The following is a 22,850-nucleotide window of genomic DNA, read 5'->3' on the forward strand; positions in this document are numbered from 1 at the left end:
AATTAAGAATATGATAAAAAGAAAAAATCTTTTAAAATATAGAAAAACTGATCATATATATCGAATAGTCGAAAATTTGAAAAATAATGATATAATTGTTTCGATGTAACAAATGTTATTCTGAATTTTGTTAAATTAAATACTTTTTAGGTCATACATTTGTTTACGGAAGAATATTTGACTTCTAATTTAAGTGTTTAGCCTCAATTGAGTGAGTAAAATAAAAACTTGTATTATTTATTCTTTTTAATCATTAGTTTTTATTTGATTTGAATAATATTTTGATTCATTGAAACAATTTTTATTATCTATTTATTCTCTTTATCATTAATTTTTATTTTATTTGAATAATTACACAAAACAATAATGTGTAACTAAGGTTATATTATGAGGAAAAATATTTTAAAGATTTTGAGTGAATTTTACGAAAATGAAAACAATTTAGAAAAAAGATGCAAAAGTGTGTATAAAAAAATAACATGGTTATGAAAAAAAAAACTATAATATATATATATATATATATATATATATATATATATATAATTAAAATATATTAAAACAAAAGTCCAAAACGAAATACATAAACATACCATTCTTTATCATACACAAAACACAAAAACATACCATTCCTGTACATATCACAAATTTCTAAATATAATAACAAAACATTACTTACATTAATGGAAAGTAATCATATGTAGATATTGACTTCTCTTACTGCAACATTATTAAATCTATAACTCTTTGATGGAGAGATGTGTTGTACGAGAATTATTTACTGTTAAAGGGTTCGAGAAGTAAGACGAAGTAAGATCATGTCAAAATTTGTATTGGACTAGAATGTTAACTAGACTAATTGGATCAAGTTTTATTTTGACAAATTGAGGATGCTATAGTGAATCAGGCTCAATAGGAAAAGAAGATCCAATTGTAATGGGCCACGTAGCCGTCCATTCTGGTGGAATGATAAAGGATAAATGAAGGGTTGTGATGCAAGAAGATGAACACCCTCACCTTCCAACCGCCAAAGTCCAACTAAACCAGCTTTTGCATTTAGATTTAGATTTAGGCGGAGCTTTCAATTCGGCACCTCCCTCGTTTCTATCGCCTCCCGCATCAAAATTCACACTCCCATCACAACACAACACAAATAACACATTCTCTCTTACACTCACACCATTGCTATCATCTCAAATAGGTAAACCATTACCCTCTCCATTCACTTTGTGTATATATATCTCACTCACACGCCATTTGCCACTGCCTTCTCTGTCTCTTTCCACAGGAAATGGAAGTCACACTCTCCGCGTGCAAGTCCGTTACCTCGCCTTCTCTTCCCATCGCAGTAAGCACTCTCTCGGTTTCTTCCATTTCCCTCGCAAAATCACAATTCCTAATCTCGCAGTAACAATGTCTGTTGATTAATTTGTTCGTTTAACATCGTTCCGTTGCTCTAACTCTTAATTTCACTCTGATCTGAATGGAAAACAACCAACCTAGGGTTTATCTGCGAGGAAGGGAGGGATTAAGAGTTCGCAATGCAGTTTCGTCGCAGGAACGAACAGAGTGAGTTTTCCTAGACAAGTAAGTCAGGTTAGTCACGTTCGCAAACAGCGCCAAACGCGTCGCTGTGGTGCTCTCCACGCGACTTGTAGCGGTGAGAAGATCCTGATTGCGAACAGAGGCGAGATTGCTGTTCGAGTGATTCGAACCGCTCGTGAAATGGGGATTCCTTGCGTGGCTGTGTACTCCATCATTGATAAGGACGCGCTTCATGTCAAATTGGCTGATGAAGCTGTTTGCATTGGCGAAGCGCCGAGTAACCAATCGTATGTTAGGCAGCCTTTTTATTTTTTTAGTTTCGGTTGTTGTTTGTGGTTTTGCTTATTTGCGTGTGGTTAATGTAATTTTTGTTGTTGTTTCTGTTCAGGTACTTGCTGATTCCGAATGTTCTGTCTGCTGCTATTAGCCACAAGTGCACGATGTTGCATCCTGGCTATGGTTTTCTTGCGGAGAATGCTGTGTTTGTTGAAATGTGCTGGGAACATGGAATCAACTTTATTGGGCCTAAAGTGAGTAGGCTATGCAGTGTGTAGAATAGATGTTGGTTTGCTTGTTGTCTTGAAACTTTCCTAATTTAGAGCTTTACGATTGAGTTACCTGGTTTGAACGAGGCTTATACTATCTATCCTATTAAATTTTAAAACTTGCTTCTGTTTTTTAAACTATCTTGAAGCCTGTAATTTGATTTCTAGTTACTATACATACATTAAGTCATACAAATATTTGAAGTATTGGAATATATAGAAACAGTGAAATTGTATGAGGAGGATTTCTGTTTAGTTTTTATCCATGGTTGCTTTAAAGTTGTAACGAGTAAGCTATGGTTGCTGAAAGCATTACATGGCTAAAATAACAGTATTTTTAACCTGTACGGAAAATGTGCTTTTGAGTGTGCTTGAAGAGTTCAGTTTTTAAGCATTTTATTAGTGTAGGCCAAGCCAAAGGTGGCTTGCAAGTTATATATTGTCCCAAATTTTATTTTATTTGAATGAATTGATCTTAATTTTCAATGTTTTCTCTGTTGAGTATATTTAGATAATTTGTTTCATACAGCTGTAAAAGAAAAAATGATTTTATTATTTCCCTTTCAAATTATATGGTAATGCTGAATATTTAGTTTGAACTTTCAGCCTGATAGTATTCGGGTTATGGGTGACAAATCAACTGCCAGAGATACAATGAAGAAAGCAGGTGTTCCCACTGTTCCAGGAAGTGAGGGTCTTTTACAGGTATATTTTTAGAGGCTTGTTAGTAAGTAGCTTCAATGCTAAATTTGGAGGCCAATATCAGATTCTGTGACATCAATTTGATGAATTGAATTTATGGAACAGAGCACAGAAGAAGCTATCAGGCTGGCAAAGGAGATTGGTTACCCTGTGATGATCAAGGTGGATTGCTTTATTATTTTGTATTTGTAGTTTTGTGCCTATTTGAAGCTAATTCTAATGTTTTGGACTGACGTAGATCATTGAACACTTGCATTATGCATACAAAGTAATCTCACGTGTGAATCATAAAAGTGGTCCAGGAAAGCTAGGTTCTTAACAAAAATAATATGTCTGAGTTAGAGGTATCTTCTATGTTGGCACACTCTCATTTGTGTTATATTTTTTCCAACAGTTATAATGAGAAAAGTTATTTTCATCTCCAAGTAGTATAACCCTCCATTTCTAGGCCTTAAGTGTTGTGGTTATGAGAGGTTAGGCAAAAATTGAACAAAATAGTCTGAGTTTCCTTTTCTTTACTCTGCCTTCCTTAAAATAATTTCCAATTTGAAGTTATAACCTTAATAGGGTGAGAATATATTGTAAAAATGGGAAAAAAAGAAAAAAAAGAATTTCTTCTGCAGACTTTTGTAATTACAGCCTACGGGAGGAATTTACACATGTGATGACAAATAGCATATTGCATCCCTTTTGGAACTGTACTACTTTTCTTGAAGTTCTTCTATATAGGGTTTCATGTACATGTATTCAACTTTTTTATCGTATACTTGTGTACATATCCCATTCTCAAGGAAATTTAAATAGGAGGGTTTATGATTCAGGATATTTCTTTCAAAGTAATGATTGCCAATTTCACTTGCTTAGCTCTGTTATTTATTCCTTGCAGTATTGCTAAATGTAAGTTGAACATTGTTATGGGTCGAGTCTTTCTTTGTCCAAGTGTACACTCGGTGTTGGGTTATAGTTGACTCAATTAGACTGGCAAAAAAATGAAAGGGCAGTAACACATTGATCTTGATAAAAATAATAATATTCATTTGTATAAATCAGCCTTTTGGACATGCTTCTGCTTTCCTTTATATATTGCTATAGAACTCTCACGATTGAACTCTATGCTCACTTGTTGCTTAGGATCCACAATGTGTAATTGTGGTTACGTTGTAATTGTTTGTGGCCATGGATAGAGTTATAGTGATGGTCAATTTGATTTTTTTTTGTTAGTGATCTCACATTGACTAGAAATGTGGCCAAATTCTAATATATAAATGGATTAAAATCTTACTTTGGAAGTTGGTTTTGTACCATTGAGTTTGATTTAAATCCACTTTATAAAATAGTGTAAGAGCCTATTCTTGCAATGTTTGTTGAGTATATTATGTCACGAATTATTGGACTACTATTGGATCACCCTTAAATATCTAGTTTGATGCTTGAGATGACCAATCTTTAGTGTGATGGTACTTGAGAGATCCTGTATATTCTAGTTTGTGGTGCATTGAAAAGAAAAGAATTTTAGTCTCTACAGACTTCCGCATGATTCATTTCATTTCTCATTAAATGGGAATTGTGAAGTTCTTCTTTACAGTGTTTAACAATTTCTTGTAAACTGGCAACCATTTGTGTTTCTTAGGCAACGGCTGGTGGTGGAGGACGTGGCATGCGTCTTGCTAAAGAACCTGATGAATTTGTGAAGTTGTTGCAGGTATTTCTTGTTATGTTGTCTGCACTACGGAAATAGTTACAATCTTTAGTTTCTTATCTGTTGTTATAGCTATGGTATGGAAACTGTGATTATCAAGAGTTTGATTTTTTTCAGATATTTTCCATTAAAATTACGTCTACTTTGAAATCATAACACTTTAAAATTTCTTAGTGTGTTTTGTTCCTTTTTTCCTCTTAAAAAAAGTCAGAATCTTAATCAAATTTCTGATTATTTTGAGAAGCAGCTTTGCGTATCTTCTAAAAATCCTACAATTATAACCACCTTATTTTTGTAACCAGTTTTTTTGCAAAAATCTGTTTAAGGAAAAAAACTGAAGTCGGAGTGCTTGCACCTTGAGGACAGTTTTTTACGACATCTATTTTCTAGTTATGTAATGGATCAAGATTTCTTAGTAAAATGCTTGGGGCCAATTGTTAGAACAAGGTTTTGTGGATTTTCTTTCTTGCAGCAATTTTTCTGAAATGAAAACAGCCGTTTTATTGCTTGACCATCTTAATGGATTCTGATGGAAGGTAGATGTTTTTTTTTTATTGTAAATAGTTGTAGGCTAGTAGAGCTTATCCCATTGATGTAGAGTAGACATGCACATTTGGTGATTTTCTTTTTTCAATTTGATTTATTTGCAGCAAGCTAAGAGTGAAGCCGCTGCTGCATTTGGCAATGATGGGGTTTATTTGGAGAAGTACATTCAAAACCCAAGGCACATTGAGTTCCAGGTAATGCTATCTTTAAGGGAATCTGGGGAAAACACCCAAATTAGTATTTACTTAAGAACTTGAACTTTTGCATTTGAGAAATGTAATAATTGATTGTTTTTTGTTTACATCAAATACAAAGGTCCTGATTATCTTGGAGGCTCAGAAGTAGATACTATTGATGTCATTATTCAATTTGATTAACTAAATTCAGTCAATAATGATAGTCTGAAGCCTAAAAAATTCCACAATTTATACTGTTAACCTTTTAAGTTCCTTATTTTGTATTCGTGGCAATTTCACGGATAACACAGTTAATTATTTAACCACATACTCTGGCTATATGTTAAAGCTGGTTGGAAAAAAAAAACGTGATGGTGATTGACTAAACAGTCAGTCTTATAATTGATTTGACAAATTCCTTGTATTAAGTGCTTAAGTCCTGTTGAATTACTTAAAGATTAATACTTTCTGATTGTTGGTGATTGTTTGGAGTTGTAATCTACCCCTATGCTTCATGGATACAGGTTCTTGCAGATAAATATGGTAATGTTGTTCACTTTGGAGAACGTGATTGCAGCATCCAGGTACTGCAAACTGAACTTCATTTCTATCTGTCTGCTTAGTTTTGTATAGTTACGTAAAATGATATTGCGCATAACATAATAACTGTGTTTTCAAACTTGTAATTTGACATAGGAGAACTAATGATAAGAAACTGAACATAAAGTAATTAAAATATGTATGGTATGCATTTCTGACTAGAATTTTTATTTTCTTTTTAATAACTCTGCATTGTGAAAAACTAAAGTAATGTTATAGGCAATAATTGAAGCAACTGCCATCACTGTCACAATGATTCTTTTATGATTTTTTCAGTTATATTTTGTCACTATGGAGTTTCCCATGTATATCTCATATTGCTTGATAAAAATTGCAGATACGTGTGATAAAATGCATGATTAAAAACCTTGAACTTGATTCATCTTGTGTATTTAATATTATTATTAAATAAGTTTTATAGTAAGATAGCAACATAAATAGGTGTTTTGATTTAGTTTCTCTTTTTCTGTTTATGTTGTAGCCATAATGTATTCTGTTAATGGTGTTTTTTCTTTCATGCAGAGGCGTAATCAGAAACTGTTGGAAGAAGCACCGTCTCCTGCCCTGACCCCTGAGTTGCGAAAGGCAATGGGAGATGCAGCAGTTGCAGCGGCTGCATCTATTGGTTACATAGGTGTTGGGACAGTGGAGTTCCTTTTGGATGAGAGGGGTTCCTTTTACTTCATGGAGATGAACACTCGTATCCAGGTTCAAACTAATTTATGTCATTACTTTGTTTTATTTGAAATGAAACCAAGGAATATTTTCAATATTTGTGTGAATAATTTCCATTATTTTATTCTTTTGAGCCAGGTTGAGCATCCCGTGACAGAGATGATTTCCTCAACAGATTTGATAGAAGAGCAAATTCGTGTTGCTATGGGAGAAAAACTTAGAGTAAAACAGGTAACACATGTATATTTTACTTTTGATTCTTTAGAATCTTGCTCTTAATGCATTTTTTTTTTTCTACAGGAGGATATTGTGCTCAGAGGACATTCTATTGAATGTCGTATCAATGCTGAAGATGCTTTTAAGGGTTTTAGACCAGGGCCAGGTATCCTGATGTAGCCTTGATGTATTTCTGCAAGTTTATGTCAGAAGTGAACAAAATATCAGCTTAATGCTTACTTAGAGTGCAACAGATTTCATCCATATTTTAGATCATTTGGTCAATTAGCTTCTCCATCATTGAATATTGTTGTGCCAAGTGCTTGTGTATTATGGTTTTTTTAATCTTTTATTTAAAAAGTTTATTAATCTAAGGAAACTTCGTCCTCAAATAACAGGTAGAATTACAGCATACTTGCCATCTGGAGGTCCATTTGTCAGAATGGATAGCCATGTTTATCCTGATTATGTTGTTCCTCCAAGCTATGACTCTCTTCTTGGAAAGGTGAGCCTATTTGTTCTCTTTTATAGCATTGATTTGTCGTCCTACCCTGGATTGTTATACTACATAATTTATGTCTGTTCCCTATGGACATCAAATATGTGTAACCTCTTTCTGTCCTGTGTATATAAATAGCTGTACTTTTCAATGTAATCAATAACAACATCAATCTATAATACAAAAATATATTTGTCATGCTCCTTTCCTTGAAAACCCAACTGCATTTTATGTTGGCTTCTCTTCTTGATGTCTGGGCTTTTGGATTAAAGAAATGACATGTTATAATAAATAAAAATTAAATTTAATGAATTTGTTAAAAGGAGAATGTATTACCTATTGGTATGTGATTTATAATTGGTCATTTTTCCCCACGTAAGTGGAGAGTGGATGGGTTAAAAAAATAAGAGAGGTTCAAAATATTAAATGAACAGGATGTAATACATTCTAAATGCCAGTTTCAATTTATATTCAATTTATGTTGTGAGGAGGCTTTGATGTGTACTACCCCGAACTTTATGTAAAGTGTGCTTTTTATTTTAAACTCATACTATTATTTTGACTTTGTGAACTTTATGTAGCTGATTGTATGGGCTCCAAATAGAGAAAAAGCCATTGAACGCATGAAAAGGGCTCTTGATGACACAGTCATCACAGGTAAGTTAATTTGATTTTTATGATTGTGGTTATTCTGCCAGTTGCATGCCTGAATCCGAAAAAGACCCAAAACATTCAGATACTTTTCCTTTGCATCATTAAAGAACCAGGTCCTCACCCTCTGTAGTTTGAAACAAATTTTCTAGGAGTTGCAACCCAAAGGATCATATCATTTGAACTTTTTCAGAGAGATCGCTAATTTAAAACACAGTTTTAAAAAGAATCTGAAGATGATCTTGATTCTATTTTAAACCAAGTTCAATTTTGTTTTAAATACCTGTGCTTGCTGTAGGTCCATTGCACTCCTGAAGCCTGAATAGGCTGAAACAATCTAATACTTCTCATTCTCTCCCTGGTCAATATGCTTGCACAAAGAACAAAGAAGTTTGTTTTAAAGAACCAAATCCTCGTTTTCTGTTGTTTGAAACAGATTGCATGAGGTGCAGTTTTCTGATCCAAGAATTCATATCCATTGAACTAACTCCGTTACAAAGATCTCCAATATTAGACCCTTGATTTTTAAGACGATGCTGCACCTCTTGCAATACTTTTGTATATATAGTTTTTTTGGCTGGTAGAATCTAGGTTTAGATGGAAATGTACTATTACAATCTAGATCCTTTTCCACATCAGATGCTTGTCAGTTTGGTTGTGGTAGGTCATGGCTCAGCAGAGGCTGGTGTGTGATGTAGGGTTTATAACTAACCTGATTTTTTTGGCTGGTAGAATCTAGGTTTAGATGGAAATGTACTATTAAGTCTAGATCTTTTTTTTTTTTTTTAAGTTGTACGATTAAATTAACAATTTGAGTCTTGATACAGGAGTTCCTACCACAATTGATTATCATAAACTTATCCTTGACATTGAGGTTAGTGTTGCCTTTTATGAACTTTTGGTAGCATGTATCCTTTAGCAATATTTTCTGTTGGTCAGAAGTGAGTTTAAATTACTAAATCTAATATATGTCATATTTTCATCATATTGCAGGATTTCAGAAACGGCAAAGTTGATACCGCATTTATTCCAAAACATGAGGAAGAGTTGGCAATGGTAAGAATTTATTAATGTCCCCATCAATGGGCTTAAAAATTATACTTCCTTGTTGGTTGGAGTTGCTTCAGAACAATTTTGGTACGAAATACTTTTAGAATCATACACTGAATCCTTCAAGATTATCTATTATCATGATATATAAATTAAAATATCTACAAATTTGTGGCTCGTAGAATCAGGGTTTGGATCACATACCGAAATGTAGTGTCTAGTTACTTGCGCTTCAGTTGTTAGTAAGTTTGGTGTGATAGGTCATACCTCTCATCAGATGTTCATGTGTGTGATGTAGGATTTATAATAAAGCCAGTTTTGGGATTAGTTCTCAATACATATGATCACGAAATGATTGGTATAAAACTATTTGTTTCCCACTGCTCATGACTATGGTGACAGTGTCATGGAAGACTTCTTATTAGACTGTAGTTAACGAAATCATTAGGTGCTTGCGTTATGTCAAAATGCCGTGTAGAAGATGTGGGGCTGCTGGCAAGTCTGTAAACAGAAGACGTTCCTCAGTGATCTTGTAGAATGCATGATAAGAATAGTCCTATTGCTCATAGCATGGAGCATCCTTGCTAATGTATTATTGGAGTTTCTAAACCCACACATTAAGAAAATATTCTTAACTTTCCTGTTATAATAGTTTCTTTTGACATTTTTGTTTGATTTTATAAATTATTTGATTTGCTGTTCTCTTCAAATGCAGCCGCCCCAGAAGATGGTACTGAGCTAACAGGTTGAAGGAACTAGTTGGCTCAACTGCCTGAAGGATGTGATTTTGTGGTGCTGCTTAGTTGTAATCACCTTGTCGTCAGTGCTTGGAAGTTAAAAGTTTTAATGAAATTTTGATAATTAGTCTCGTACATTCTGTTTCTTCACATAATTTTATCGTAAAATCAGTTAATCTTATTTGATTTCATCCCAAATATTAGTGCAAGAAATTGGGAGTAGCTCCTTGCTTTTTTAGTCGTAGTTGTTACATTGGTTATTAGAGGCTTGTTTGTAATTTTTGTATTAAGAGCTCGTGTTAGATACAGTAATAAAAACTTGACATGATTCTAACCGGCTTGGATTGTTATATGGATCAATTGGTGTCGCTAGATATTTAAATAGTTTTCGTATAGATTATCTTTTTCCCACAGTTCTTATTATTTTATTACTTGTATTCAACGTGAAGCGAAATGATTTAATATTGTCGTGCCCTTTATGCTTCGTCACTGAATGGGCTATGGTTTTAGAAAGTAAGGCGCAATTTAAGGAATAAAGTAGAGACAACCTTCACCAAAAAAAGAAAAAGAAAAAGCCAAACATGACTTGTGTTTATTCTGATTGAAATCCTAACAAAATTCTTTTCAAGTGTTTTGTCCAATAGTACATTTAACGAGGTTAATCCTTGAAGATCTGTAGTTTTGCATTTAGTTGGATCAAATTGTAAGCTACATACGACCAGCCACGTATTTTATACTTTCACAAAAATCGGCTGTCGTAGACATGGTGGATACTCTTGTAAGTTTCTCTAGGATAAACTAAGGTAGGCGTTGAAGTGCATATTGCGATTTTCTGAATTGTGGTTTAATGAGCTGCCTAAACATCCCTTACAATTATGCATTCGATGAGCTTGAGCGGGCTTCCTATCCAGACATTCCTGATGTTGACCCGTCACTCATGGAGTCCTACGAGATAAACATGTGATGTTAGTGACAACAATATAAGGTAAAGAAACAAAAACTAACTAATGTCAGTGACTCACTTGAGCTGAGGAAAGGGGGGAGTTTGAGTTGTTGTAGTTGCTTCTGGAACCGAGTCCTGTGGGAGCACCGAACATCATCATCATGGGCATGTTATCGTCAGCAAAGTCTCTGAGTTTATTGAGCTCGGGCACTACAACCTTTCCAAGATCAGGTCTATCTTTTCTTTTCATCTCTGCACACGCCAAGGCAAGCTTGGCAAAACGCAAGGCATGTTCAATTGGCCAGTCCTCAACGGCTGGGTCAAGCATCTCCGCAAAAGTGTCCTTCTCAATAGCTCTTTCAACATGGTGAGTCAAACCCATTGGTGGCTTTGCTGTTATTATCTGTAGAAGCATGATCCCCAATGAATAAATATCAGATTTGGTTCCCAGCATGCCCGTTTGCTGATACTCAGGGTCAATGTAACAGAAAGTTCCAGCAGTTGATGTCATTCGATACTGTGTGACACTGTCTTCAACTGAAGCCGGAACAAGCCTGGCCAATCCCACATCACTGATCTTGCTCACGAAGTTACGGTCAAGCAAAATATTCCCAGGTTTCAAGTCACGGTGCACAAGTGGTTCTGGCTTTGTCTGGTGTAGGAAAAGGAGCCCAGTTGCAATCTCTGCAGCAATTCGGAATCTCAGCTGCCAGGGAAGAGCTCTTTTGTTGCCTCTCCGGAAGAGGCAATCATCCAAACTTCCATTAGCCATATACTCATACACCAAGCACCCAAACTCTGGGCACGCTCCGAGGAGAAGAACCATATGTGGATGCCTTATGCTACTTAGCACTTCAATCTGCATGCACCAATTGCAAAAGCCATTGATTACCTCAAATGACAAGGGATAGAAACACCATAGTAGAGGTTCTATATAACATAAATCATGTACAAGTTTCTGTTATCGTTTTCCATACCTCCTGCTGAAACTGTGATTGTCCCTGAGCTGCATCTGGTTTCAATACCTTCACTGCAACTGGTGTGTGATCTAGTTCACATCTGTAGACTGGCCCATAACCACCTTCACCGACCTTGAGAGAGTTCGAAAACATATTCGTTGCTTCTTCTATTTCCTCAATAGTGTACCTTCTGTACCTGGCAGGACTGTGTGAAAAAATATCTGCAGTCATCTTCTTCTGCCCAGATTCTACAGTCATTCTCTTTCGTGCTTCCAACTCTGCAATTTTTCGAGATGTTTCTGCTGCTTCCATGGCAGCTACACATTTTGCTTTCTCCTTCTCAGCCATTGACAATGCTGTTTCTTCAGTTAATCGTGACTCTTCCATTTTCCTTTGTTCTTCCACTTTCCAACGCTGAAGTTCCAGTGCCTTTTGAGAATAGTGCCAATAAGTCAGTACATATTTAATAGATTACATTTATCAACTTCATGACATGGCAGTGGTATTCTTAGAATTTGCATGTTTCGACTAAATAAAAATCTGTAAGGTACCTTTTGCTTTGCTGTCATAGCTTCCTTGCATGCAGTACTGTACATTTCCATTGTCTGCTTCAGTTCTAGCTTCAGTCTCCTCATTTCAGCTTCCACTTCATCCTATGGTTTAGCGAAGATATTTGTCAAATCTTGGTCTTGAAACGGTTAGAAAATCAATCATGGTTGTTTTGGCGTATTGATTATAAAATATATATGTATAGTGCTTACTGAAGCTGAAAATATGGACGATGACATTGATGTCCCACTGTCTTGTGAACTGAATGAGAAGTCACCATGATCAATTGACTTGGCTCCTGAGAATGAAGAGCCATAGCTTCTCATATCAAAATCTGAGCCTGTAGAAAGCCGGGGATTTATGCAAGAGTCCATATCATCGTAAAATGAAGGGAACATCCTATCAACACTAGGCCTTCCACTGCTCACGAATGAAATATCAGAGTCAGCGATTGAGGATTCGTATGATCTGTAACTTCCTCCTCTACCAGGTCTTGTGAATGGTGATCTGTCAACAGAATATCAGGTTAGTCCTCTCAGTAAGCCCTGAAATCTTTCTGAAGCTTAAATATTCATCAATCTCAAACTCTCGTGTACATCTCCATGGTAGAACACATTGAAATTGGTAATTAGCATTCTTGGTGCTCCTTAAAGGGAAATGATGTCATTACAGCTTATTTGATTTTGAAATTTGAACATGCAAGGTTTCTACTCCAATCACATCACCAATGATTTCTGGTTTTCTTTTGTACCGTGAAGGAAATTTCCTAATATGGATGGGGTGCTTGTGTATTTATATATTTGTTATGAAATTGAAATGTGTCATTTGTTCATAATAACTTTATGTCACTCCAACTACGGATTCACGTGGTACTTACATCATTATTTCGTCTTCATCTGCTGGTTGCTGGCGGGCAATGCATGATGCCTTCTCCAATGATGCTGTCATAGATACATATGAATGCAGTGTTTTATGAACAATTTTACCAAAAATTAGAAAAAAGTTAGACAAAGAGATATAAGCCAAAGATTACAAGAGAAATTGGCATACGTCGTGATAGGGCAGGATTGCGTGTTAGGTGTGGATCCATTCTCCCAGGAGTTTGGAGAGATTGCTGCGGCTGCAGTGTGTTACGAGGTGGAGGTGGAGGTTTAGCAGTAGCTGTTTTCACCGATGCGATTTTTCCTTTGGAAATTATGTACACAGTACAGAATGGTGGTGCCCCTTTCGACACAAGACTTGGAACATCCGATGTCCTAAATCTTCTGTCATGAACAAAATTTTCAAAAATTAGAATTCTGCATTATCATCATAGTTGTACCTAATCTTCTTACGCCAAAGTCTCTCAATTTGATCTTAAAACAAAGTCAAATTCATACAATGTGTTTTTCATCGTTACCCAATTAACCATTGTTGTAATTGCAATATTGTTTTTGTTAATGCTTGTTATATTGGTCGAGATCAAGCATAGTTGTTTGAATTAGTGTTTGATGAATAGGGAATACTTACTTTACAAGACCACTCCTTGAAGGTGCCCCAAGTACCAGAAGTTCGATGGCGAACTTAGAAATACCTTCTATTAATCCCGTGGCTATATCTACGTCATCCAGTAAGACCTCTTTGCATTGTATCTGTTTTAAAACATTGAAAAGGAAATAAATTTAGAGAAAAAAAAAATCAGATTCCGAACAACAACAAAAGTGAATCTCATTTCATTGATAGCAAGCCCTCTTAATGGCATGAACACGCGAAATGAAAGGAGCAATTATGTGTCAGAACTAACACTTTTTCTATTGCAGAAGACTCGAAACGAAGCGAAAAGTTCCTTAGATTCATTGTCCATTTGTTGCATGTATACTCTAGCCACATCATCGTTGCCATCAAGAGGTACAAGATTTCCCGCTGCATTCATAATAATCATTCAAGTCGCAAAATATCAGACAATACATATAGGCATAGAACAATGAATTATATGAAATGGAGGTTGAATGATTACTTGGTGTAGGAATGGAAGATGCTCTTTGTCTAACATAGAGCAGTAAGAGCGCTTGTTCTTTGGGAAGAAGATTATCAACAGCCCATTTTGCTGCATATTGGCTTGTTTTGTTATTTTCAATTGCCACTGCTACCACACGTCCTGCACCTATCTTCTTCTCCTGAATCAATCTTGACATCTTTATTTTTTTCTTGTGAACACTTCAAAGTATTCACCACAGAAAAAAAATTGATGTTCAAGATGAATTCAATCCAACTTCTTGTATTGGCCCCCAAGTTTTCTGTTTATATAGTTAGTTTTGATTCTTTCCAAGAGACAATTTAGTAAACGTAAGTGTACAAATAACTATAACGAGTTGTGACTATTGTCAGCACCATTTTAAGCATTGTTCTTAACTCTAACAGAAATTTTGTCTGCTGTTGCAGAGTGTCAACCCTTTATTAGTTTTTGTTTGTTATTACCCTCCGAAATTAGTGAAATTTGACGACTACAACATCTTGTACATGTTATGTTCCATCACAAGTCACAGCACATAGCGATAATCTTGGGAAGTGGTTGACACTAAAAAAACCATAATTAGTTTTAGGAAGTTAGACATGGCTTTTATAAAACAAAAAATAGTCAATACAAATACATTATGCTACAATTTTTTCACAACACAGACTAAGTTACAATTAAAACATATACTAAATATGGGATTAAAAATACAAGTTATCTTTTATTTAGTTTTATAATGTTATGTTGTTTACACGTTAATTGTATGTACAATGTATGTGCATTTTTTTTCTTGTTTACACGATAATTGTATGTATAATGTTTTATGTAAAGAAAAATATATTATGTTTTACATGATTATTCCATCCAAAACACCTATGTACAGTAAATAACTATCTTTTAAGATTTATTAATTTTTTTATTAGTTGACATTATTAATTTGCATTACCCTTATATGAGATCATATGTGTACTATATGGTCCGGTCTTTCGGCGCTCGACAATATAAATAATTAGGATTAAAATCAATTAACTTTTATCTAACATTAATTATAATATTTATTTTATTGTTTTTAATCGAATAATTCTAGGTTTAGTATCTCATCTCTCAACGAGGCATACTAAAATTATAGCAGGATAAGAGATTTGAAGAACTTAGAAATTATTTAAATGGATGTTTGATCCTACACTTGAAACAAACAATATGTATTTTTTTACATGAGACAATCCTAGTATGATTAATAAGAGTGATTTAATTGTCCTTCTGAGTTGTATACCCAAAAATCAAAATTGAGACCAATGATTAAGCTAGAATCATTTTTATACATGTGATTCAAATTATAGGTGGTAATGAGTGATTTTATTAAAATAAATTTTAAGAAAAAAATTGAATTAAAAATGAATATAAAACGATGATTAAAAAAATGACGCGAAAAGTTTATTATAACAATGAAAACATCTATTTTTAACTATTTTTTGTGTTTATTTTCATTAATAATATTAATTATTTCTTAACTTTTATATCGATTATTTTCAAGTTTATCTTATTTTTTTGTGTTTTCTTATGTTTTTAGTTATTTGTGTTTGTTGTATCTCTAATATCTTTTAAGTTTGTGAAATAAGTAAACATGAAACAATTTTAGTGGAGGAAAATAAGTATGGACTCAAGAAAATATGATTGGACAACAAAAAATAAGACTCACCTATAGAGTTGGGTGACATTGCTTTATCACCGGGGGTAGGGGTGGACAAAAGATCTAATTTTTTTGATCCAATCCACTTTTGCTCTGATCCAATCTATTTAAAACCCATTTTATTAAAAATCCAATCCATTTAAAATCCATTTAATGGATCTAGATTTCAATCTAATCTACATTTTATATATTTTATGGATTGGATATTCATTTTATAAATCAAGATTTTCAAATATGGATAATCCAAAAAATCCAATCCAAATTTTCAATTTAAATTTTTGCTTGGGTTAGGCTAAAAGTTAAGATGGACTAGGCTAAATTCACACTCAAATGGACATTGCTCGACGACCTATACGGATCGGGCAGGCCCGACGACCATAAGAGGTTGGGCGGGCCTAAAGATATGAACGGGCTAGGCGGGCCCGACAAACCGAACGAGTCGATCAGGCCTAACGATCCAGAAAATTCGGGTGAGCCCGATGACCCGAACTGTCAGGCGGGCCTGATGACCTGACGAGTCATGAGGGCCCGAAGACTCGAACGGGCCAAGAGGGCCCTAAGACCCAAACGGGTCAGACAGATTCGAAGATCCGAACGGGCCAAGCGGGCTCGAAGACTCGAACGGACCAGGCGGGCCGGATGACCCAAACGGATCAGGCGGGCCCAAAGACCTGAACGGGTCAGGTGGGCCCGATGACCCAAACGAGTCAAGCGAGCTCGAAGAATCGAACGGGTAAGGCAGGCCCGAAGACCCGAACGAGCCAGGTGGGCCCGATGACCCAAACATGTCAAGCGACCCCAAAGACCCGAACGGGTTAGGTAGGCCCAAAGACCCGAACTGACCAAACGTGCTCGATGACCCGAACGAGCCAAGCAGGCCCAAAGAACCGAATGGGCCAAGCGGGCCCGAAAAACCAAACGGGCACGACGGGCCCGATGACCCGAACGGGCACGACGAGCCCAAAGACTCAGATGGACTAGGATGGGTCGGCTTGACGACTCATACAGGTCCTGTCTAGCGACCTGTACGAAATAAGTCATGTTGGCCTTAATGACACAAGTCTTAAAAAATTCAATTTAAATTTCTTTTATAAAAAATAGATTCTGGATTTTGAACTTGATCCAAATATTTGGATTGGATTTAAATCTTGATCCAAATAATTAGATCTGAATTTTTAAAAATCCAAACTACTTTTTCTAAAAAAAATGGATTTCGGTTAAAAATCTAATCCAATTATTTGGATCTAAAATAGATGTGGATTGGATCATTAAAAATTCAATCCATGCCCACCCCTAACCGGGGGACACATGCTCTAGCATGAAGTGTCAGCCGTTACAATTCCACCTACTAAGAACCTTGAGAGAGAGAGGGCTTGCTTCTTCTCTATGATTCTAATACCGTCTCTATCTCTTCAATTTGTAAACCCTAAGTTTACCATGGAGGACGAAACCTATTTGTTGATATTAGATGTAATAAATTGAATTCTTGTGTAATTTATATTATTAATATATATATATATATATATATATATATATATATATATATATATATATATATATATATATTTCCATTTTAATGGTAGTATTTGATTTCTATGTTTAATGTGTATTGTGCCTTGATCAACCATAGCTTGATTGTTGGCCCTTGAGGTGTTGGAAAATATTTTTTGAACCTATAACTGAAATAAAATATAAATGAAGTTTGTATTTGGAATGAAAAATGATTCATTAGTATTTTTAGACTCTTGATCTTAATGCATATTTGTTGTTGATGATTCAAAGAATTAGAACTTTATGAGTAACTATAGGTTCAAAAACATTAGGAATCTGATTTGAGTAAGTTGTGAGTTGATTTTGACTTGAGATTGAAATTCAAACGAAAATACATGATAGTGAAGTGAATGAAATCTTGAGAATTGTAAATAATTTGATAAATTTTTGTCACACACAAACTGTTTGATAAAAATATCAAAAAGAGTTTTTTATATTATTGTGAATATTATTGTTTAATTGAGTTATGGATTCCAAGAATTATATGTTATGTTCGGAAGGGAACGATAAAATATTTATATGGATAATGAATTTTAAAATTTTAAAGAATTTGAAAGATTTGAAACTTAAGTATCTCTGCTAATTTTTTTAATTTTAATTTCTTTTAGATAATCAAATCAATTTTCTTAAAAAAAATCTTGGATAAGAATTTAACTTCTACGATACGTAATATTTTAAAATATATTTTTAATTTATAATTTTAATCTTAAACTATGTATAAATAAACACTAGTCAATTTTTAAATATTTATATTTCAAAATTTAATATTAAATAATTAAAAAGTAGAAGAGATTGAAAGGAAAGGAGAGAGACTAGAGAATAGAGAAGAGAAGGGAGAGAGACATGAAAGATAGAAGAGAGAAGGCGAAAAGAAAAGAAAATGGAGATATACAGAGATAATTTTTTAAAAAAAATTTAAATGTTATAATTTAAACAACTTAAACCGTTTTTTCATAAATTTATATAAGTTTAATTTATTTATAAATTTGCTTTACATGTCCCATATTTGATGAAAAAAGTTATGAGTGTTCTGAAACAGATTACGTATCCTCTGAAAACTTCATTTTTTTCAATATAAAGTGCAACTAAGTCTTAATTTAATGTTAAATGTGAATTTGTACATACATAGTTTACTTGAATAATTAAAGTTTAAATTAGTCTTGAAAAAAATATGCTTAAATTTGAGTAATTTATTTAAAAGAGTCAAACTTAGACATGAATACACGAATAACTTGTAAGAAAAAGATAAAATATATATAATTTTGGTTATTTCCATTATAACTTGATTTTGTTCTTATTAGTAACTTTTCAAAAATTTCATATAAGTATAGTTTACATAGAACTGCATCATTTTAATAGGTAAATCCTATTGCTTTCATCCCTAAATGTTATCACTAATCATATATATGTATAGTTAAGGAAACCTATGCTTAATCATTTAGAAAATGAATTTAAGCATATTCTGGAAGACAATTAACCAGGCCATTGGTTGTTAATTTTAAGGTGAAGCCGATATGTTTTCCATTGATTTACTTTTTCCTCCATTTGGTTTGAGCAAGCATGATTATTACAGCATGAAAGATAATGAGAGGAAAAAGATGTCTCAGGTAAACTAATCCATATCTGATTCATGTCACTGAGAAGGACATAAAATCGAGGAATGAAGCAATAACTAAGGCAGTCTCAACATTTTCAAGTTGAAGAAATCAATTCTGCATCACTATCATAAGAAATTAACAAATTTTCTTGATCATCATCCCTTGGCTTCACCTCAAGAATTTTTACTACAGCTTCCTTTAAATCCCACCTCTTATCCACATCCGCTTCACAACAATTCAAAGCAATCTTCAAAAGCTTCCCCATCTCTCCTTCACTGTTCTTTGTTGCCCCCATTTCTTGATCAAACACAGCATTGGTCCACTCTTCTGGCACCACTGAATCCACCCAACTTGCCAAACTCACCTCACTCCCTTTACCCTTTTGCAGAAAGTTTGCAGGGAATTTCCCAGTTAGGATCTCCAGAATCAGTATTCCAAGACACCATACATCAGTCTTCTTTGTGATCCTTCCTTGTTGCAAATACTCTGGAGACTTGTATATCACCATGATGTCCTGAGCCAGTTCCTGATTTATCACAGGAACTAGACCATAGTCTGTCAGAAGAGGCTCAAAAGATTCACTCAATAGAACATTAGAGGACTTCAGATTTCCGTGTGGGGCAATTAGGCTTGGCATGTCCCTGTATAGATATTCAAGACCTTTCGCTATGCCTTTCACAATCTTCAACCGGATTGGCCACTCAAGGCTTGGTTCTCCCAGGGATTGGTGTCCTGAAACAAGTAACCATTTATGTATCACTATCTCTACCATAACAAGTAACCAGAACTATATATCATATATGACTTCATTCCTAAAAGGGTTAAATATGTTTAGTCACTAAATTTGGTTGCAAAATTAGAATTTGTTTATGTTACAAACTTTGATACATTTTGGTTTCCAAACTTTAAAAATGAATGGATATAGTCCTTTTAATCCAATGATATTAATTTTTTTTCGTGTTAAATGAGTTTTAGGTTAACATTTGAGCTGAAACGTATCAAATGGTGTAAAGAACTCAAATGTTAGCCTGAAATACCATTTAACACTTAAAAGAAAGTTAACGTCATTAAGATAGAATGACCATATCCATTCATTTTTAAGTTTAAGAATCAAAATGTATCAAAGTTTGAGACTGTAACAAATTCCAATTCAAAGTCTAAAAACTAAAAACATATTCAACCATTCCTAAAATTCTCGGTCTATCTATCAACTTCTTGACTTCAACGAAGAGAGGGACAATTTAGGAATGGTGAAGAGCTAATCAGTTTCAATTCATGAACTAAAAAGGGTGAAAAAAGTTGATAATACACACCATGAAGGCGAACAGCGAGACTGCCATTGTGAACATAGTCTGTGACCAAGAGCTTCTCTTCCCTTCTGTAATAGTAAGCCACAGGAGGAAGCAAGTTAGGATGACTCAACCTTCCTAGCCTTTTCATGTGCTCTTGGAACTCTTCCTTCCCCACATTGTTCATCTGCTTGAACCTCTTCACCACTATTGTTGGCCCATTCACCAAAGCAGCCTTGTATGAAGAGCTGAAGCAGCCACTTCCCAAAATCTCAGCAGAAGCTCTCAGCAACTCTTGCAGGTCAAACATTTCTCTGTCATCTCTCAGAAAAGAGAGTCTCAAGTGATCAGCTCTTCTGCTGTCTGAGGGACTCATTGACCTTGTGGACCTGCGGCTCTCATCACCCACGTCCCTCAGACGCCCTTTGTCCATGCTGCTGGGTGGACTCCCCAATTTCGCTTGACACGGTCCGTTCTTTTTTCTGTGAATGATGAGCACCACTATTCCAATCACAAGCACCGCCACGCAAACAACCACCAATGCCACAACCATGCTCGCAGTGGAGGGCTTCGGTGTGCATGACTCCAATGGGGCACCACATAACCTTTCATTACCTGCTCAGTTCATGTACCGGTTTAGATAACGCAAGTTTATAATACATAAGTGGAGATAAACCTCACCTTACAAACCGATTTTGTTCTGCGAAGTTGATTTAGGTTTAAAATGTAATTCTTTAACGTTCTATCTATTTGTTTATGGGCGTGTTATACGTATGTTGTAATAATGGAATAGGGGGGAGATTGGAATTTGTGGTGACTCACCAGCAAAGGAAGAAGCCGGCATTCTATTAACGGTAGAAGGAATCTGACCCTGCAACTGATTATTAGCAACATTAAACAATCTCAATCTGTTGAGGGGATGAAAACGGGGAATCTGACCAGTGAACTCATTCCCGTCCAACCTCAGCTCTATGAGTCTGGGCAAAATGGTGAGCGAAGTTGGAACGTAACCGGAGAACTGGTTGTTGGAGAGATAAATTTTCTTCAACCACTTCAACCCCTCGAAGGCTCTATAAGGAATCTCCCCAGAAAACTTGTTATTGGAAAGGTAAATAGATTTGAGACCAACCAAGTGGTGAATTTCGGGCCATGAACCCTCCAAACTATTGTTCATGAAACTCAAGGTTCTTAGGTAAGGCAAGGCCTTAAGAGCATCTATGTCAATGAGGCCTTGGAGCCCTATGTTCTCAAGCTTCACGCCCCAAACTTTTCCTTGGTAGCAAAGAATGCCACGCCAGTTGGCATGGCCATCGGTGCAAGGAGGAGTGGTAGAGTTCCAGGAGTCCAAGGAGGAACCGTAGTTTTCCAAGCTTTCTTTCATTTTGAGGAGCAATTCTAAGTCAGAAGCGGCATGAGAGAGAAGAAAGAAGGGTGCTTGAAAAACGAGGAAGATGATCCAGCAATGCCTACCACTCAGTGCCATAGTGAATGGTAGGCACTAGGGGCGGCGTGCGCGCCCTGAAGAGGGGCTGGCCCAGAATGGAGGAGAAATTAGGAGATAGTGTAGAGGGTGCAGAAGAAGAAGAAGAAGAATGAAGGGTTGGAGGGTGGAAAAGTTTTGATGGCATTGCAAGAATGGGGAAAAGAGAGAAGAAAAGGAAGAGCCAAGAATAGGAGTTTTGGGAGAAATAATTTAGGTTGCATGCATGCAGAGAGAGGTTGACCAAGTCTCTTTGTTCTTTTTTCTTGGTCTCACCACAATGGAGAACAACCCGGACAGCCTTCAAATTCATCCCTATTTTTACAACCTTTTTTCTCTCCTCCCATGACTCTTCCTTGACCAAATATAACAACACTCCCACTACCTAACTTTCTCAACCCTTCCATGCACTATAAGCTCTCTGGGTATAACATAATATCAAACACATGGTATGCATCTATTCAATATTTCATGTCACAATTATTATACCCCTTTCTGTATCTATTTCTCAAATCTCTCAACAACACACTTATCATTTTTTCTTATTATAATTAATATAAGCTTCATCATGTGTCTCTGTGTGTGTATACATATATTTGCACAGTAACTTAACTGATAATTTTAACACTCCCAAACGAGTCTCTGAGACATATATAGCTAGTCAACTTCCACACCAAGACCAGAACCAAAATATATATATATATATATATATATATATATATATAGTGTGTGTGTGTGTTGGTGCAGAGATAATAGGCACTTCCTAATTTTTATGTTTAAATAATTGGACCGAAAACTAAAGAGAGAAGATTGCTGGAATGATTCTTGTTATACCTCATTAATTACTAATGAAGTAGTTCTTTTTTGTGCTTCGTTTGGAGCTTCAAAGTAATAATTTTATGAGCTTCAATTGGAACTTCCGAGGTAAAAGGCTGTAGCCTGTAGCACTCCCAACAAGGTGACACCACCAATACCATTTCTACATTTTACTTACAAATATTTGCATATAATTCAGATTCTTTTCTTTAAAAAAAATCAAAATTTTCTGATAAAACTTTCAAAAATATATGTAATTTTCGGTAATTAATTAAAGAAAGATACAATTGACGTTCAATGTGGGGAGAATGATTTATTAATTTATTTTTTAAAAAAGTCAAACT

General features: G+C 35.1%; 2 protein-coding genes and 1 pseudogene across 2 annotated transcripts; 1 reads left to right on the top strand and 2 right to left on the bottom strand.

Moving 5' to 3' along the window:
- Window positions 1-937: 937 nt before the first annotated feature.
- Window positions 938-10,031, top strand: LOC114176695 (biotin carboxylase 1, chloroplastic). The gene is made up of 17 exons (XM_028061814.1): window positions 938-1,198; window positions 1,286-1,345; window positions 1,501-1,829; window positions 1,931-2,072; window positions 2,694-2,792; window positions 2,895-2,951; window positions 4,420-4,491; window positions 5,139-5,228; window positions 5,735-5,794; window positions 6,333-6,518; window positions 6,624-6,716; window positions 6,786-6,867; window positions 7,100-7,206; window positions 7,782-7,857; window positions 8,679-8,725; window positions 8,845-8,907; window positions 9,617-10,031. Exons 2-17 carry the CDS (start codon window positions 1,289-1,291, stop codon window positions 9,641-9,643), a joined length of 1,587 nt encoding a protein of 528 aa, XP_027917615.1. The 5' UTR covers window positions 938-1,198; window positions 1,286-1,288; the 3' UTR covers window positions 9,644-10,031.
- A 480-nt stretch (window positions 10,032-10,511) lies between these two features.
- LOC114178253 lies at window positions 10,512-14,564 on the bottom strand (annotated as a pseudogene).
- A 4,105-nt stretch (window positions 14,565-18,669) lies between these two features.
- Window positions 18,670-22,328, bottom strand: LOC114179061 (pollen receptor-like kinase 1). The gene is made up of 3 exons (XM_028065264.1): window positions 21,033-22,328; window positions 20,235-20,825; window positions 18,670-19,653 (listed from the first exon to the last, which is right to left on the bottom strand). The coding sequence occupies exons 1-3, from the start codon at window positions 21,691-21,693 to the stop codon at window positions 19,016-19,018; spliced, it is 1,890 nt and encodes a 629-aa protein (XP_027921065.1). The 5' UTR covers window positions 21,694-22,328; the 3' UTR covers window positions 18,670-19,015.
- Between the last annotated feature and the right edge of the window lie 522 nt (window positions 22,329-22,850).

The sequence above is a fragment of the Vigna unguiculata genome, chromosome 3 (assembly GCF_004118075.2).
Source record: "Vigna unguiculata cultivar IT97K-499-35 chromosome 3, ASM411807v1, whole genome shotgun sequence".
Taxonomy (NCBI): Eukaryota; Viridiplantae; Streptophyta; class Magnoliopsida; order Fabales; family Fabaceae; genus Vigna; species Vigna unguiculata.